The sequence below is a fragment of the Bufo gargarizans genome, chromosome 4 (assembly GCF_014858855.1).
Source record: "Bufo gargarizans isolate SCDJY-AF-19 chromosome 4, ASM1485885v1, whole genome shotgun sequence".
Lineage (NCBI taxonomy): Eukaryota > Metazoa > Chordata > Amphibia > Anura > Bufonidae > Bufo > Bufo gargarizans.
The window spans coordinates 454,729,551-454,748,583 of NC_058083.1; the positions used below are offsets into that span (position 1 = coordinate 454,729,551).

The window sequence follows — 19,033 nt, forward strand, 5'->3', positions numbered from 1 at the left end:
GTGGATTGGGAAACTGTGAGCAATCCTCCCCTGTCCGGATAGGACATGGGCCCAGTCCCATACCCCACCACCAGGGTGGACATGCCGGCAGGAAGGGGTTAGGGTTAAATTCCTAATTTAAAGGTATTTGGCCTGCAGAAAGAGGACACCGGATAATCCAGTGCCGGCTACAAAAAAACGACTTGCCATAAAGGGTTAACCCAGCTCAGAGGACCGGAGGCGGAGCTCAGCGGGCACCTGGGGGAGGAGGGACAGCTAGTCTGGGAGAATCCGCGCCTAAAGGACGAACCCGCCCCCTCAATAACTGGAATGAAAGTTGCAAAGCCGGGACATAAAGTTTGGCGCACAGCCGACCGGGCGGTACTGCCGGCCGGTTACCACAGCGGGACCTGAAGAGCAACCGCCGATATCTGCCCACTGATCTGGAGGGGGTGTGTCCACTCGCTGCGGGAACCCATCCCGTGCCGCTAAAAAACTGCACGGGCTGAGTCCCGGTAGGCCCGAAGAGGAGCCGGGGCCTAAATTTTGGCGCCGGCCGAAGGAATAGCCGGTTGGGAAGTGGAGTGACCGGAGCGGCGCTCTTCAAGCGCTCTGGCTGAACACCGGCCGCGGGAGCTCACCCCGCAGGCCGAACAACTGGCTGGCGGAATATGGGGAGAACCCAGGCCCCCAGTATGGACAGAAGCCCAAACCTACATTGGGGCCTGAGGTAATGTGGGGCCCTCACCAGGGAATGGCCCACTTCAGGAAAAAGGTCCTCCATCTTATGATGAGGTGACCAAGGAGAAGGGGGGAAGGGGGAGGGGCCGAGGTACTTACCCAATGCGGACTACTCACTCCATCTTCATCCTCTTCTCTTCACCCTTTCTCAGAGTACCAGCAGGGTCACCTCTTCAGCGCTGGCACCCGAAGTGGCAGGAGACTGGAATGGCGGAGGGTCTCGCCGGATTCAGGTGACCCCTTGGCTGGCGGGAAGCAGGGGAGCTGGGCTGCCCTGGTCCACTTTCGTTTCTTGGGGAGGGCGAGCGGTGAGGGATTCCGACACCGGCCTTGCTCCCGGGGTAGACAGAGTGGCTAGGCGACTGTTTCCCCAAACCTAAAAAAAGGAAAAAGATAAAATAATAAAAGTAAGCCGCCCTGCAAAAGCAGGGAGGTCTGCCTCCTACGACACTAAGCTAAAAACTGATATGCTCTCTCCAGGCTGGAGGGGGTATAGCCTGCAGGGGAGGAGTTATCACTTCTTAGCCTAGTGTCGCCTCCTAGTGGCAGCAAGCAGCTATACCCACGGTCTGTGTCCCCCAATGATACAAGCGAGAAATAAAAACTTCCATGAACTCACTATGCCCATCACAAAATACCTTGGGGTGTCTTCTTTCCAAAGTGGGGTCACATGTGGGGTATTTATACTGCCCTGGCATTTTAGGGGCCCGAAAGCGTGAGAAGAAGTCTGGGATCCAAATGTCTAAAAATGCCCTCCTAAAAGGAATTTGGGCCGCTTTGCGCATCTAGGCTGCAAAAAAGTGTCACACATCTGGTATCGCCGTACTCAGGAGAAGTAGGGCAATGTGTTTTGGGGTGTCATTTTACATATGTATAATGTAGAGAGAATCTGGGTCGCACATCCTCATTCCTATACTTCTAATATGACAACTGTATGAAATTTGCAGCATTTCGTTTGATAAAACATGGCTATACAGCGCTGGTATCAATCTTTGCTGTGCACTATGAAGAGGCATTAGTATACAGTTTGATCAAAGAGCAGAGGCCCACTTACCGCGACAAGGTTGCCTCTTGTTAAGTGGGGACCTACTCTAACCATGGCACGGCGCCGTGCGGCGACCACCGCGCCTCCAGACTGCGGCCCTACCGTGAGGCAGAGCCACCTAGGCCTCGGATCCCATGACTCCACCAGCACGGCACAGAAGCAGCGACGGCCACCGTCCAGCGCCGTGCTTTTAATTAGCAGTAGTCTGCAAAGGGTCAAATAATTCCTACCACATCTCAGTTGGAGTTCCTGAGAAGCTGTGAACAGGTGATCCCTTTGCACCAGTTCACATGTGGCGCTGGACGGTGGCTGCTTCTGTGCCGTGCTGGTGGAGTGATGGGATCCGAGGCCTAGGTGGCTCTGCCTCACGGTAGGGCCGCGGTGTGGCTGCCGGATCCCGTTGCCTGCTGAAGCGGTGTGGAGGCGCGGTGGTCGCCGCACGGCGCCGCGCTATGGTTAGAGTAGGTCCCCACTTAACAAGAGGCAACCTTGTCGCGGTAAGTGGGCCTATGCTCTTTGATCAAACTGTATACTAATGCCTCCTAATAGTGCACAGCAAATGATTGATACTAGTGCTGTATAGCCATGTTTTATCAATAGAAATGCTGCAAATTTCATACAGTTGTCATATTAGAAGTATAGGAATGAGGATGTGCGACCCAGATTCTCTCTACATTATACAATTTATATGTCTTTTTACATATACCCATGCTGGGTGAGAGAAATATCTCAGCAAAAGACAACTATTCCCATTTTTTTTTTATACAAAGTTGGCATTTATCTTACCCAGCATGGGTATATGTAAAAAGACACCCCAAAACACATTCCCCAACTTCTCCTGAGTACGGCGATACCACGTGTGACACTTTTTTGCAGCCTAGATGCGCAAAAGGTGCCCAAATTCCTTTTAGGAGGGCATTTTTAGACATTTTGATTCCAGACTTCTTCTCACGCTTTAGGGCCCCTAAAATGCCAGGGCAGTATAAATAACCCACATGTGACCTCATTTTGGAAAGAAGACACCCCAAGGTATTCAATGAGGGGCATGGAGAGTTCATAGTAGATTTTTTTTTTGGGCACAAGTTAGCGGAAATAGATTTTATTTTTTTTGTTTTTGCTCAAAGTCTCCCTTTCCGCTAACTTGGGACAAAAAGTTCTATCTTTCATGGACTCAATATGCCCCTCACGGAATACCTTGGGGTGTCTTCTTTCCGAAATGGGGTGACATGTGGGGTATTTATACTGCCCTGGCATTTTAGGGGCCCTAAAGCATGAGAAGAAGTCTGGAATATAAACTGTGCCACCAATGTGTTTAATACTGGGGTGGGGGTGCACTGCGCCACCAATGAAGATAAATCTCTTATTTATTCATATACAGGAGGCAGGAGCTGTAGAATCACATAGCCGACTCCCGACCTCTATGAGCGGAAGCTGCGATCCGCGGCACCTGAGGGGTTAACTACCGCAGATCGCAGCTCGTAGAGGTCGGGAGCCGGCTGTGTGATTCTGCAGCTCCCGCCTCCTGTTCAATTTGAATGAATGAGTAAGTTAACATCATTGGTGGCGCAGTGGCCAAAGCCCCTCCCCTCCTCTTGTCCTCTCATTGGTGGCAGCGGCACAGGGGGAGGAGAAGCTGCTTCCTTCTCCCCTGTGCTGCTAAGGGAACATGGAGAGCACCGACAGCAGCGAGATCCTTGTTCCTGATACGTTATCGGTATAATCGGCAAAATAGATGCCGATAACATTCAAAATCCTTAATATCGCCCAATAATATCGGTAAAACCGATAATCGGTCGATCCCTATCCAAAACTACCACTACACACAGCAAAAGCCATGGTCCACAGAGAGCTTCCAAAGCATCAGAGGGATCTCATTGTTAGAAGGTATCAGTCAGGAGAAGGGGACAAGAGAATTCCCAAGGCATTAGATCTACCATGGAACACAGTGAGGACCATCATCATCATCAAGTGGAGGAAATATGGCCCAACAGTGAAATCACCAAGAACTGGCCGTCCCTCCAAAACTGATGAAAAGACGAGAAGAAAACTGGTCTGGGAGGCGACCAAGAGGCCGACAGCAACATTACAGGAGCTGCAGGAATCTCTGGCAAGTCCTGGCCGTGTGGTCCATGTGACAACAATCTCCCGTATTCTTCATATGTCTGGGCTATGGGGTAGAGCGGCAAGACGCAAGCCTCTTCTTCCCAAGAAAAACCATCAAGCCAGGCTACATTTTGCATGAACACATCTGAAGTCTTTTTGGCCATAATTCCAAAAGATATGTTTGGCCCAAAAACAACCCTACACATCACCAGAAGAACCCCATCCCCACAGTGAAGCATGGTGGTGGAAGCATCATGCCAAGGGGCTGCTCTTCTTCAGCTGGAACTGGGGCCTTAGTTAAGCTGGAGGGAATTCTGAACAGTTCCAAATACCAGTCAATATTGGCCCAAAACCTTCCGGCTTCTGCTAGAAAGCTGAACATGAAGAGGAACTTCATCTATCAGCAGGACAACGACCCAAAGCAGACATCCAAACCAACCAAGGAATGGCTTCACCAGAAGAAGATTCAAGTTTTGGAATGGCCCAGCCAGAGCCCAGACCTGAATCCGATTGACAATCTGTGGGGTGATCTGAAGAGGATAGTGCCCAGGAGATGCCCTCGCAGTCTGTGGGGTGATCTGAAGAGGGCTGTGCCCAGGAGATGCCCTCGCAGTCTGTGGGGTGATCTGAAGAGGGCTGTGCCCAGGAGATGCCCTCGCAGTCTGTGGGGTGATCTGAAGAGGGCTGTGCCCAGGAGATGCCCTCACAATCTGTGGGGTGATCTGAAGAGGGCTGTGCCCAGGAGATGCCCTTGCAGTCTGTGGGGTGATCTGAAGAGGGCTGTGCCCAGGAGATGCCCTCGCAATCTGACAGATTTGTAGTGTTTTTGCAAAGAGTGGGCAAATCTTGCCAAGTCATAATGTGCCATGCTGATAGACTCAGACCCCAAAAGACTGAGTGCTGGAATAACATCAAAAGGGGCTTCAACAAAGTATTAGTTTAAGGGTGTGCACACTTATGCAGCCATATTTTATTTTTGTATTTTTTCTTCCCTCCACCTAAAAGATTTCAGTTTGTTTTTCCATTGAGTTGTACAGTTTATAGGTCACATTAAGGTGGAAAAAGTTCTGCAATGATTTATCTTTGTCTCATTTTTTTTTACATCACAGAAACCGGAAATTTTAACAGGGGCGTGTAGACTTTATATCCACTGTATATACACCCGGGATACACTGCTGTTATACTGGGGAAGGTGTAGCGTTATACAGGGGCGTGTAGACTTTATATCCACTGTATATACACCCGGGATACACTGCTGTTATACTGGGGAAGGTGTAGCGTTATACAGGGGCGTGTAGACTTTATATCCACTGTATATACACCCGGGATACACTGCTGTTATACTGGGGAAGGTGTAGCGTTATACAGGGGCGTGTAGACTTTATATCCACTGTATATACACCTGGGATACACTGCTGTTATACTGGGGTGTGTAGACTTTATATCCACTGTATATACACCCGGGATACACTGCTGTTATACTGGGGAAGGTGTAGCGTTATACAGGGGTGTGTAGACTTTATATCCACTGCTGTTATACTGGGGGTGTGTAGACTTTTCATATCCACTGTAGATCTGTAATCATAGAAATCTGCATGTGTTATTTTATTCTATTTTAAGTATTTTTTACTTTTACAAAACATGGCGGTGCGTTCCACTGTGGAGCGCACATCACTGGAGGTAAAACGTCATTTCCGGGCCAGTTCTATGTATAGACTGTATTTGTACTACTCCTCAGACGCATAAGCGTGGATTACTCCTATTCACCACACATTGCAGCGGGTGCGAATATCTTGGCGGAGGAGTGGCGCCTTTCAGTGGGTCACAATCTGATGGTCTTCCTGGGTTTCTGGGGGGCCCACCACTGAGCCCCCAGAATCCATACCTAGACCACGACACTATATCTGTGCAGAAAACAAACCAGCGTACAGCTGTCCGTGCGGACGGCTGACCAGGACTGTACCTAATAAAGCGTCAATCTCATCCAGGTTCCCAGCAAACTCGTCTTCTATGCAGAGACGCAGCAATCGGAAAAATGGGCACAAGCAAAGAGGAGAGACGAGGCTGTAGGAGGAAGAGGAGAGGTGTTAATATGGAGAGTACAAAGTCACAGCACATACACAGAACCATGAGGCACAGGCGAATATGGCGCCAGAAGCCGGAGCACTGCAATGTGCCGCCACAGGATCTCCGGCGCTGCACGGTGCACACCTACAGCTCAGCTCCTCCCGGACCCGACATCTTCTGCATTCTGGGGTTATGTCTGCCTGGGACAAGACACAAAGGGAAGGCTCCAGAACAGCGGGTAGTGCCGGGAAACCCTCTGCATCGCATCAGGGCGAGGCACAGGACCTATAAAAGCTCAGGGACACCGTGCACTCACCGTCCTTCACTCTTCACAAAGGGAAGGCTCCAGAACAGCGGGTAGTGCCGGGAAACCATCTGCATCGCATCAGGGCGAGGCACAGGACCAGTGAAGGCTCAGGGACACCGTGCACTCACTGTCCTTCACAAAGGGAAGGCTCCAGAACAGCGGGTAGTGCTGGGAAACCATCTGCATCGCATCAGGGCGAGGCACAGGACCAGTGAAGGCTCAGGGACACCGTGCACTCACCATCCTCCACAAAGGGAAGGCTCCAGAACAGCGGGTAGTGCAGGGAAACCGTCTGCATCGCATCAGGGCGAGGCACAGGACCAGTGAAGGCTCAGGGACACCGTGCACTCACCGTCCTTCACTCTTCACAAAGGGAAGGCTCCAGAACAGCGGGTAGTGCAGGGAAACCCTCTGCATCGCATCAGGGCGAGGCACAGGACCTATAAAAGCTCAGGGACACCGTGCACTCACCGTCCTTCACTCTTCACAAAGGGAAGGCTCCAGAACAGCGGGTAGTGCCGGGAAACCATCTGCATCGCATCAGGGCGAGGCACAGGACCAGTGAAGGCTCAGGGACACATTGCACTCACCGTCCTCCACAAAGGGAAGGCTCCAGAACAGCGGGTAGTGCAGGGAAACCATCTGCATCGCATCAGGGCGAGGCACAGGACCTATAAAAGCTCAGGGACACCGTGCACTCACCGTCCTTCACTCTTCACAAAGGGAAGGCTCCAGAACAGCGGGTAGTGCCAGGAAACCGTCTGCATTGCATCAGGGCGAGGCACAGGACCGATTAAGGCTCAGGGACACCATGCACTCACCGTCCTTCACTCTTCACAAAGGGAAGGCTCCAGAACAGCGGGTAGTGCCAGGAAACCGTCTGCATTGCATCAGGGCGAGGCACAGGACCGATTAAGGCTCAGGGACACTGTGCACTCACCGTCCTTCACAAAGGGAAGGCTCCAGAACAGCGGGTAGTGCCGGGAAACCATCTGCATTGCATCAGGGCGAGGCACAGGACCGATTAAGGCTCAGGGACACTGTGCACTCACCGTCCTTCACAAAGGGAAGGCTCCAGAACAGCGGGTAGTGCTGGGAAACCATCTGCATCGCATCAGGGCGAGGCACAGGACCAGTGAAGGCTCAGGGACACCGTGCACTCACCGTCCTTCACGCACTGTTGGAGCAGAAACTTTATCAGCGATATCTTGTGACAGAAGCGGGAGAAGATTGATGACAACGACACTTTGACTCTCATCATCCTCCAGGTTGTACATGGCTTTCACTGGGAATAGGTGGGTCCTGTGGAGAGAAGATGGGACTGAAGCAGTGAACCGAGCAATGCTCGCCTGATGTGAGCTGCATGAAATCCGCTGCCAGTGGTGGCGCCATCTACTGGCAGAGGCATGGGATCGTATAATGGGCGCTACAGTGGAGAAGCAGGGTGTCAAGGGACGTGACTTGTAGGCATCTGTGGCGTCACAGACAAGCACGCGGGGCTGGCAGACACGGCTCCACGTACATACCCTTCTGCTGCCTGGTCCAGGTCCACAACATAATCATCCTGAAAATCTTCCACCACTGTCTTCCTCATATGTTCCTGCACCAGACAGAAGGAAACAGATCAATTCACTGACTGCAAGCAAGGGGTCCTTCACTAACATCAGAAGCCTGTACTGATGACATTTACAAAAATGGAGGATTTACAGACAGGATACGAGGCAGCTCTGTCTTCCACATGGGATCCCAGCGTCCCCAACCTACCATGACCTGAGCGTCCAGGCTTCCCGTCTGCACCAGATCAGCCAGCTCATCGTAGTAGAAGGCCGCAGCAGGCGGCGACTGCTCGCAGCACGTACCGGCCAGTTCCAGAAGAGAGGTGACCTGCAGGCATCCAGAGAAGAACACAGACTGAGCGCACCGCTGCCAATGACCCACACAGCGCAACCGCAATCCCCGCGCCATTAACATGACCACATGAGTGAGGGGTGGGCTGGCGGTGTCCGTGGGAGGCCGACTGTCAATTACTTATCCAACAGGCGTCTGTGTGATGGGGGCACACGTCGGACGCCATGTTGTGCGGTATGTCGTCTGATGGCGCCGTGCTTAAAGGGGTCGTCTGAGTTATGATATATATATAGCACTGGAAATCTGATGGGCAGCAATAGATAACTGAGCTGAGCAAGTTTTATGCAAAATATATCTAATTCCTCATTTCCCTGGTAAGAGAGTGGATACAGGAGCTGCCCTGAGTGACATGTCTGCTGCTGGGAGACTCTGCAGCATGTTGTATGTGTAGGACTACAAGTCCCAGCTGTATAATGACACTGCTAAGGGAGTGGATACAAGAGCTGCCCTGAGTGACCTGTCAGCCTGCTGGGAGACTCTGCAGCGTGTTGTATGTGTAGGACTACAAGTCCCAGCTGTATAATGACACTGCTAAGGGAGTGGATACAAGAGCTGCCCTGAGTGACCTGTCTGCCTGCTGGGAGACTCTGCAGCATGTTGTATGTGTAGGACTACAAGTCCCAGCTGTATAATGACACTGCTAAGGGAGTGGATACAAGAGCTGCCCTGAGTGACCTGTCTGCCTGCTGGGAGACTCTGCAGCATGTTGTATGTGTAGGACTACAAGTCCCAGCTGTATAATGACACCGCTAAGGGAGTGGATACAAGAGCTGCCCTGAGTGACCTGTCTGCCTGCTGGGAGACTCTGCAGCATGTTGTATGTGTAGGACTACAAGTCCCAGCTGTATAATGACACTGCTAAGGGAGTGGATACAGGAGCTGCCCTGAGTGACCTGTCTGCCTGCTGGGAGACTCTGCAGCATGTTGTATGTGTAGGACTACAAGTCCCAGCTGTATAATGACACTGCTAAGGGAGTGGATACAGGAGCTGCCCTGAGTGACATGTCCGCCTGCTGGGAGACTCTGCAGCATGTTGTATGTGTAGGACTACAAGTCCCAGCTGTATAATGACACTGCTAAGGGAGTGGATACAGGAGCTGCCCTGAGTGACCTGTCTGCCTGCTGGGAGACTCTGCAGCATGTTGTATGTGTAGGACTACAAGTCCCAGCTGTATAATGACACTGCTAAGGGAGTGGATACAGGAGCTGCCCTGAGTGACCTGTCTGCCTGCTGGGAGACTCTGCAGCATGTTGTATGTGTAGGACTACAAGTCCCAGCTGTATAATGACACTGCTAAGGGAGTGGATACAAGAGCTGCCCTGAGTGACATGTCTGCCTGCTGGGAGACTCTGCAGCGTGTTGTATGAGTAGGACTACAAGTCCCAGCTGTATAATGACACTGCTAAGGGAGTGGATACAAGAGCTGCCCTGAGTGACATGTCTGCCTGCTGGGAGACTCTGCAGCATGTTGTATGAGTAGGACTACAAGTCCCAGCTGTATAATGACACTGCTAAGGGAGTGGATACAAGAGCTGCCCTGAGTGACATGTCCGCCTGCTGGGAGACTCTGCAGCATGTTGTATGTGTAGGACTACAAGTCCCAGCTGTATAATGACACTGCTAAGGGAGTGGATACAAGAGCTGCCCTGAGTGACATGTCCGCCTGCTGGGAGACTCTGCAGCATGTTGTGTGTGTAGGACTACAAGTCCCAGCTGTATAATGACACTGCTAAGGGAGTAGATACAAGAGCTGCCCTGAGTGACCTGTCTGCCTGCTGGGAGACTCTGCAGCATGTTGTGTGTGTAGGACTACAAGTCCCAGCTGTATAATGACACTGCTAAGGGAGTGGATACAAGAGCTGCCCTGAGTGACCTGTCTGCCTGCTGGGAGACTCTGCAGCGTGTTGTATGTGTAGGACTACAAGTCCCAGCTGTATAATGACACTGCTAAGGGAGTGGATACAAGAGCTGCCCTGAGTGACATGTCTGCCTGCTGGGAGACTCTGCAGCATGTTGTCTGTGTAGGACTACAAGTCCCAGCTGTATAATGACACTGCTAAGGGAGTGGATACAGGAGCTGCCCTGAGTGACATGTCCGCCTACTGGGAGACTCTGCAGCGTGTTGTCTGTGTAGGACTACAAGTCCCAGCTGTATAATGACACTGCTAAGGGAGTGGATACAGGAGCTGCCCTGAGTGACCTGTCTGCCTGCTGGGAGACTCTGCAGCATGTTGTATGTGTAGGACTACAAGTCCCAGCTGTACAATGACACTGCTAATACACACAGGATCTTCCCCCTACCTTCTTGTGAAATGCTCTCTCTAGTCTGTCAGCTCCTGTGCCCAGCATTGTCTCCTCACTGCCTGCAGCTACCCAGTCTGTGCAGCTGAAGGGGTTAAGAATCCTAGCAGAGAGCAGACAGCAGTGAAGGGGGCGTGGCCAGCAGTGAGGTCTCCTTTACAGGCTTGTAAACGAACATTATCAGAGCAGGGAGAGAAGCTGACATCACAGGTCATGTGACCCTCAGTGACATCCGATAAACCAGGTACTGCAGATAAAGGGAGTTCATTGGAAAGTTGTTATATTTGCCCAGTTAAGGACATAGAACAAAAAAAATAACTCGGACAACCCCTTTAACCACTTCAGCCCCGCTAGGTGAAACCCCTTTAATGACCAGGCCACTTTTTACACTTCGGCACTACACTACTTTTACCGTTTATCGCTCGGTCATGCAACTTACCACCCAAATGAATTTTACCTCCTTTTCTTCTCACTAATGGAGCTTTCATTTGGTGGTATTTCATTGCTGCTGACGTTTTTACTTTTTTTGTTATTAATCAAAATGTAACGATTTTTTTGCAAAAAAATGACATTTTTCACTTTCAGCTGTAAAATTTTGCAAAAAAAAACGACATCCATATATAAATTTTTCGCCAAATTTATTGTTCTACATGTCTTTGATTAAAAAAAAATGTTTGGGCAAAAAAAAAATGGTTTGGGTAAAAGTTATAGCGTTTACAAACTATGGTACAAAAATGTGAATTTCCGCTTTTTGAAGCAGCTCTGACTTTCTGAGCACCTGTCATGATTCCTGAGGTTCTACAATGCCCAGACAGTAGAAACACCCCACAAATGACCCCATTTCGGAAAGTAGACACCCTAAGGTATTCGCTGATGGGCATAGTGAGTTCATAGAACTTTTTATTTTTTGTCACAAGTTAGCGGAAAATGATGATGATTTTTATTTTTTTAATTTTTCTTACAAAGTCTCATATTCCACTAACTTGCGACAAAAAATAAAAAATTCTAGGAACTCGCCATGCCCCTCACGGAATACCTTGGGGTGTCTTCTTTCCAAAATGGGGTCACTTGTGGTGTAGTTATACTGCCCTGGCAATTTAGGGGCCCAAATGAGTGAGAAGTAGTTTGCAATCAAAATCTGTAAAAAATGACCGGTGAAATCCGAAAGGTGCACTTTGGAATGTGTGCCCCTTTGCCCACCTTGGCATAAAAAAAGTGTGACACATCTGGTATCGCCGTACTCAGGAGAAGTTGGGGAATGTGTTTTGGGGTGTCATTTTACATATACCCATGCTGGGTGAGAAAAATATCTTGGTCAAATGCCAACTTTGTATAAAAAAAATGGGAAAAGTTGTCTTTTGCCAAGATATTTCTCTCACCCAGCATGGTTATATGTAAAATGGCACCCCAAAACACATTCCCCAACTTCTCCTGAGTACGGCGATACCAGATGTGTGACACTTTATTGCTGCCAAGGTGGGCAAAGGGGCACATATTCCAAAGTGCACCTTTCAGATTTTGCAGGCCATTTTTTACACATTTTTATTGCAAGGTACTTCTTACACATTTGGGCCCCTAAATTGCCAGGGCAGTATAACTACGCCACAAGTGACCCCATTTTGGAAAGAAGACACCCCAAGGTATTCCGTGAGGGGCACGGCGAGTTCCTAGAATTTTTTATTTTTTGTCACAAGTTAGTGGAAAATGATGATTTTTTTTTTTTTCTCTTTTTTCCTTACAAAGTCTCATATTTCACTAACTTGCGACAAAAAATAAAAAATTCTAGGAACTCGCCATGCCCCTCACGGAATACCTTGGGGTGTCTTCTTTCCAAAATGGGGTCACTTGTGGCGTAGTTACACTGCCCTGGCAATTTAGGGGCCCAAATGTGTGAGAAGAACTTTGCAATCAAAATCTGTAAAAAAAATGGCCTGTGAAATCCGAAAGGTGCACTTTGGAATATGTGCCCCTTTGCCCACCTTGGCAGCAACAAAGTGTCACACATCTGGTATCGCCGTACTCAGGAGAAGTTGGGGAATGTGTTTTGGGGTGTCATTTTACATATACCCATGCTGGGTGAGAGAAATATCTTGGCAAAAGACAACTTTTCCCATTTTTTATACAAAGTTGGCATTTGACCAAGATATTTATCTCACCCAGCATGGGTATATGTAAAATGACACCCCAAAACACATTCCCCAACTTCTCCTGAGTACGGCGATACCAGATGTGTGACACTTTTTTGCAGCCTAGATGCGCAAAGGAGCCCAAATTCCTTTTAGGAGGGCATTTTTAGACATTTGGATCCCAGACTTCTTCTCACACTTTCGGGCCCCTAAAAAGCCAGGGCAGTATAAATACCCCACATGTGACCCCACTTTGGAAAGAAGACACCCCAAGGTATTCAATGAGGGGCCTGGCGAGTTCCTAGAAATTTTTTATTTTTTGCATAAGTTAGCGGAAATTGATTTTTTTGGTTTTTTTCTCACAAAGTCTCACTTTCCGCTAACTTAGGACAAAAATTTCAATCTTTCATGGACTCAATATGCCCCTCAGCGAATACCTTGGGGTGTCTTCTTTCCGAAATGGGGTCACATGTGGGGTATTTATACTGCCCTGGCTTTTTAGGGGCCCTAAAGCGTGAGAAGAAGTCTGGAATATAAATGTCTAAAAATGTTTACCCATTTGGATTCCGTGAGGGGTATGGCAAGTTCATGGGAGATTTTATTTTTTGACACAAGTTAGTAGAATATGAGACTTAGTAAGAAAAAACAAAAACAAAAAAAAAAATTCTGCTAACTTGTGCCAAAAAAAATGTCTGAATGGAGCCTTACAGGGGGGGGGGTTAATGACAGGGGGGGTGATCAATGACAGGGGGGTGATCAATGACAGGGGGGTAATCACCCATATAGACTCCCGGATCACCCCCCTGTCATTGATCACCCCCCTGGTAAGGCTCCATTCAGACGTCCGTATAATTTTTACGGATCCATGGATCGGATCCGCAGAACACATGCGGACGTCTGAATGGAGCCTTACAGGGGGGTTATCAATGACAGGGGGTGATCAGGGTGATCACCCCCCTGTCACTGATCACCCCCCCTGTAAGGCTCCATTCAGACATCCGCATGATTTTTTACGGATCCATGGATACATGGATCGGATCCGCAAAACACATGCGGACGTCTGAATGGAGCCTTACAGGGGGTGATCAATGACAGGCGGGTGATCACCCATATACACTCCCTGATCACCCCCCTGTCACTGATCACCCCCCCCTGTAAGGCTCCATTCAGACGTCCGTATGATTTTTTACGGATACATGGATACATGGATCGGATCCACAAAAAACATGCGGACGTCTGAATGGAGCCTTACAGGGGGGTGATCAATGACAGGGGGGTGATCAGGGAGTGTATATGGGTGATCACCCCCCTGTAAGGCTCCATTCAGACGTCCGCATGTGTTTTGCGGATCCGATCCATGTATCCATAAAAATCATGCGGACGTCTGAATGGAGCCTTACAGGGGGGTGATCAATGACAGGGGGGTGATCAATGACAGGGGGGTGATCAGGGAGTGTATATGGGTGATCACCCGCCTGTCATTGATCACCCCCCTGTAAGGCTCCATTTAGACGTCCGTATGCGTTTTGCGGATCCGATCCATGTATCCGTGGATCCGTAAAAATCATACGGACGTCTGAACGGAGCCTGACAGGGGGGTGATCAATGACAGGGCGGTGATCAATGACAGGGGGGTGATCAGGGAGTTTATATGGGGTGATCATGGGTGATCAGGGGTTTATAAGGGGTTAATAAGTGACGGGGGGGGGGGTGTAGTGTAGTGTGGTGTTTGGTGCGACTGTACTGACCTACCTGAGTCCTCTGGTGGTCGATCCTAACAAAAGGGACCACCAGAGGATCAGGTAGGAGGTATATTAGACGCTGTTATGAAAACAGCGTCTAATATACCTGTTAGGGGTTAAAAAATTCGGATCTCCAGCCTGCCAGCGAACGATCGCCGCTGGCAGGCTGGAGATCCACTCGCTTACCTTCCGTTCCTGTGAGCGTGCACGCCTGTGTGCGCGCGTTCACAGGAAATCTCGCGTATCGCGAGATGACGCGTATATGCGTGACTGTGCGCCAGCCTGCCACCTCCGGAACGCACATGTGCGTTAGGCGGTCCGGAGGTGGTTAAAGGCAGCATTAACCCTTTCAGCCCTGGAGGGCTGTTAGTTTCTTGCTCCCTGCCTTTCTGGGACGATAACGATATTTTTCTGTTTGCACTTTCTGATCCAACCATTTAATACGGACCACTTCTCCCAGACTGCAGTGCATCAGTAATGGGCCCTATGGCAATTACACAGGCAGGGCCCCCATGGGAACTAATGTGCGGCAGCTTCAGTTTAATCGCTGCTGCACAATGCATTCGGCCAATCTCCGCCAGAGGAGCCGGAGCACATACGAAGCGCATGCTTGTGGGTTGGTCACATTTGACCACGGCATCTGAAAAGTTAAAAGTTCGCAATCGCCATTACCACCGCTCATGGACCAAACACAGCAGGCACCCAGCAGCTAAGGAGTCTGCTGCACGCACATCCGGACGCCATGTTTAAAGGCCATGTACACCTTTGGGGCAATTTTTTTTCCTTATTGCATTTTACTCATTTTGATCTAAAAAAATTTTTTTTTTCATTGGCCTTTATTAAAAACACGGAGCCCTTTTTTCTGTACAGAGTGGAGATGCTGGCAGACAAACAAATGGCCTCCAGCATCGGTTGTACATGTACAGTGCTGGTCGGGAAGGGGTTAAAGACGGCTGTGGCAGAGAGCAGGAGTCTGATCGAGTAGCGGCCTGGAGATTAGAGTGGATCCTGGTAGAAGAGGGTGATGTCGGTCAGTGGCCAGGACGAGGTGTTATCGCCAAAGCAATATATCTCCGCAATAGTGAATCGGGAGCCGGCGAGGAGGTGGGCAGCGCCCCCGGAAATCTGCCCCCTCAGCCGCTGCCCTATATAATACTGCTTAGTCCTGGGGACGTTATAACAGGCCGTTACTGGTCAGCACTGGGGACACCAAGTAGTGTACAACAGGCAGTTACTGGTCAGCACTGGGGACGCCAAGTAGTGTATAACAGGCAGTTACTGGTCAGCACTGGGGACACCAAGTAGTGTATAACAGGCAGTTACTGGTCAGCACTGGGGACACCAAGTAGTGTATAACAGGCAGTTACTGGTCAGCACTGGGGACACCAAGTAGTGTATAACAGGCAGTTACTGGTCAGCACTGGGGACACCAAGTAGTGTATAACAGGCTGTTACTGGTCAGCACTGGGGACACCAAGTAGTGTACAACAGGCAGTTACTGGTCAGCACTGGGGACACCAAGTAGTGTATAACAGGCAGTTACTGGTCAGCACTGGGGACACCAAGTAGTGTATAACAGGCAGTTACTGGTCAGCACTGGGGACACCAAGTAGTGTACAACAGGCAGTTACTGGTCAGCACTGGGGACACCAAGTAGTGTCTAACAGGCCGTTACTGGTCAGTACTGGGGACGCCATGTAGTGTATAACAGGCCGTTACTGGTCAGTACTGGGAACGCCATGTAGTGTATAACAGGCCGTTACTGGTCAGTACTGGGGGCGCCGTGTAGTGGATAACAGGCCGTTACTGGTCAGTACTGGGGAGGCCATGTAGTGTATAACAGGCCGTTACTGGTCAGTACTGGGGACGCCGTGTAGTGGATAACAGGCCGTTACTGGTCAGTACTGGGGACGCCTAGTAGTGTATAACAGGCCGTTACTGGTCAGTACTGGGAACGCCATGTAGTGTATAACAGGCCGTTACTGGTCAGTACTGGGGGCGCCGTGTAGTGGATAACAGGCCGTTACTGGTCAGTACTGGGGAGGCCATGTAGTGTATAACAGGCCGTTACTGGTCAGTACTGGGGGCGCCATGTAGTGTATAACAGGCCGTTACTGGTCAGTACTGGGAACGCCATGTAGTGTATAACAGGCCGTTACTGGTCAGTACTGGGAACGCCATGTAGTGTATAACAGGCCGTTACTGGTCAGTACTGGGAACGCCATGTAGTGTATAACAGGCCGTTACTGGTCAGTACTGGGGGCGCCGTGTAGTGGATAACAGGCCGTTACTGGTCAGTACTGGGGGCGCCATGTAGTGTATAACAGGCCGTTACTGGTCAGTACTGGGAACGCCATGTAGTGTATAACAGGCCGTTACTGGTCAGTACTGGGGGCGCCGTGTAGTGGATAACAGGCCGTTACTGGTCAGTACTGGGGGCGCCATGTAGTGTATAACAGGGCGTTACTGGTCAGTACTGGGAACGCCATGTAGTGTATAACAGGCCGTTACTGGTCAGTACTGGGGACGCCGTGTAGTGTATAACAGGCCGTTACTGGTCAGTACTGGGGACGCCATGTAGATTATAACAGGCCTTTACTGGTCAGTACTGGGGGCGCCGTGTAGTGGATAACAGGCCGTTACTGGTCAGTACTGGGGGCGCCATGTAGTGTATAACAGGCCGTTACTGGTCAGTACTGGGAACGCCATGTAGTGTATAACAGGCCGTTACTGGTCAGTACTGGGGACGCCGTGTAGTGGATAACAGGCCGTTACTGGTCAGCACTGGGGACGCCTAGTAGTGTATAACAGGCCATTACTGGGGACGCCATGTATATTATAACAGGCCGTTACTGGTCAGTACTGGGAACGCCATGTAGTGTATAACAGGCCGTCACTGGTCAGTACTGGGAACGCCATGTAGTGTATAACAGGCCGTTACTGGTCAGTACTGGGGACGCCGTGTAGTGGATAACAGGCCATTACTGGGGACGCCATGTAGATTAACAGGCCGTTACTGGTCAGTACTGGGGACGCCGTGTAGTGTATAACAGGCCGTTACTGGTCAGTACTGGGAACACCATGTAGTATGTAACAGGCCGTTACTGGTCAGTACTGGGGACGCCGTGTAGTGTATAACAGGCCGTTACTGGTCAGTACTGGGGGCGCCGTGTAGATTACAATTCCCTCATGATGTTCATGTATTATATCATGGGGTCATGTCCGTGTATTGCCAACCACAGCAGGAGGCTGGCGGTGTTACGCAGGCCGGCAGGAGGCACGGCTAGGTCCGACATACAGAGAACTTACCTGGCGGAAGACGTTTGGACTCAGAGCTGGAGAGTCTGGATTGCAAGTTGTTGGTTTTCGCCTTAAAATACAGGAGAGAGAGCTATAAATCTAGGAGCGGCCAGCGTGGCGGCGTGTGCCACTGTTCTGTCTCACCTGTCACGTGTAGCCATGCTCCCCACCATCCTCATCGCCCCCATCACCCCTATGCGCTTGTACTTCAGGGCGGTGCTGGACAGCTGTTTTCTGATAACAATATGCAGCTCGTCCTGTAAAAAGGAGAAACCAGACGGGAAGTGAGGCCGCAGAACATCTCACCGCTCCTCCCCATGCTACTCTTCTACGTACGTGGGGCTAACACATGAGCTAGGCTACCAACCCTCAGTGACCCTCTAAGCTCAAGCCACTTCCTGCGTGCCGAGCCCAAGAGCAGAAAACGGAGAGGAGCGGCGACAAGCAGCAGCGGAGAGCCGAGGACCAATCTTTTAATCCACTGCAGCCCACGTTTTTACATTGAAATGTTCCTCCAGCAGAAAACGGTGTTAAAGCCGCCGGGGGTCCTGCCGATCACTACAATGAAGGGGCACCTGCAAGGCACAGGCCAGGCGGGCCCCAACAGCCTGCAGAGCCATCAGCACCCCAGGAGTCATAGTGATTGGGGGCACAGCTGCTGCCACTAGGAGGCGACTCTCCTGTTCGTTATACCCCCGCAGCTCATTTATGCTCCAGCAGAAGCAGCCGCCACCAGAACTGGAGATGGGTCAGAATCACGTACAGGTGCGGCCCAGGAGTCAGTGATTGGGGGCACAGCTGCTGCCACTAGGAGGCGACTCTCCTGTTCGTTATACCCCCGCAGCTCATTTATGCTCCAGAAGCAGCAGCCACCAGAACTGGAGATGGGTCAGAATCACGTACAGGTGCGGCCCAGGAGTCAGTGATTGGGGGCACAGACCACCGCGGGTACAGCTGCTGCCACTAGGAGGCGACTCTCCTGTTCGTTATACCCCCGCAGCTCATTTATGCTCCAGAAGCAGCAGCCACCAGAACTGGAGATGGGTCAGAATCACGTACAGGTGCGGCCCAGGAGTCAGTGATTGGGGGCACAGACCACCGCGGGTACAGCTGCTGCCACTAGGAGGCGACTCTCCTGTTCGTTATACCCCCGCAGCTCATTTATGCTCCAGCAGAAGCAGCAGCCACCAGAACTGGAGATGGGTCAGAATCACGTACAGGTGCGGCCCAGGAGTCATAGTGATTGGGGGCACAGACCACCGCGGGTACAGCTGCTGACACTAGGAGGCGACTCTCCTGTCCGTTATACCCCCGCAGCTCATTTATGCTCCAGCAGCAGCAGCCACCAGAACTGGAGATGGGTCAGAATCACGTACAGGTGCGGCCCAGGAGTCATAGTGATTGGGGGCACAG

The 19,033-nt window shown here is 50.7% G+C and overlaps 1 protein-coding gene across 4 annotated transcripts in view; it reads right to left on the reverse strand.

Annotated features, from left to right (window-relative positions):
- The window catches only part of FANCD2 (FA complementation group D2), an 85,283-nt gene that overhangs the window by 39,543 nt on the left and 26,707 nt on the right, over positions 1-19,033 (reverse strand). For all 4 annotated transcript variants that reach the window (XM_044290285.1, XM_044290287.1, XM_044290284.1 and 1 more), the window contains 6 exons: positions 17,765-17,877; positions 17,630-17,690; positions 8,007-8,126; positions 7,769-7,842; positions 7,407-7,544; positions 5,832-5,932 (listed from right to left, as the gene is read on the reverse strand). In XM_044290285.1, the coding sequence (XP_044146220.1) occupies positions 5,832-5,932; positions 7,407-7,544; positions 7,769-7,842; positions 8,007-8,126; positions 17,630-17,690; positions 17,765-17,877 (607 nt within the window). The remainder of the gene's footprint in view (positions 1-5,831; positions 5,933-7,406; positions 7,545-7,768; positions 7,843-8,006; positions 8,127-17,629; positions 17,691-17,764; positions 17,878-19,033) is intronic.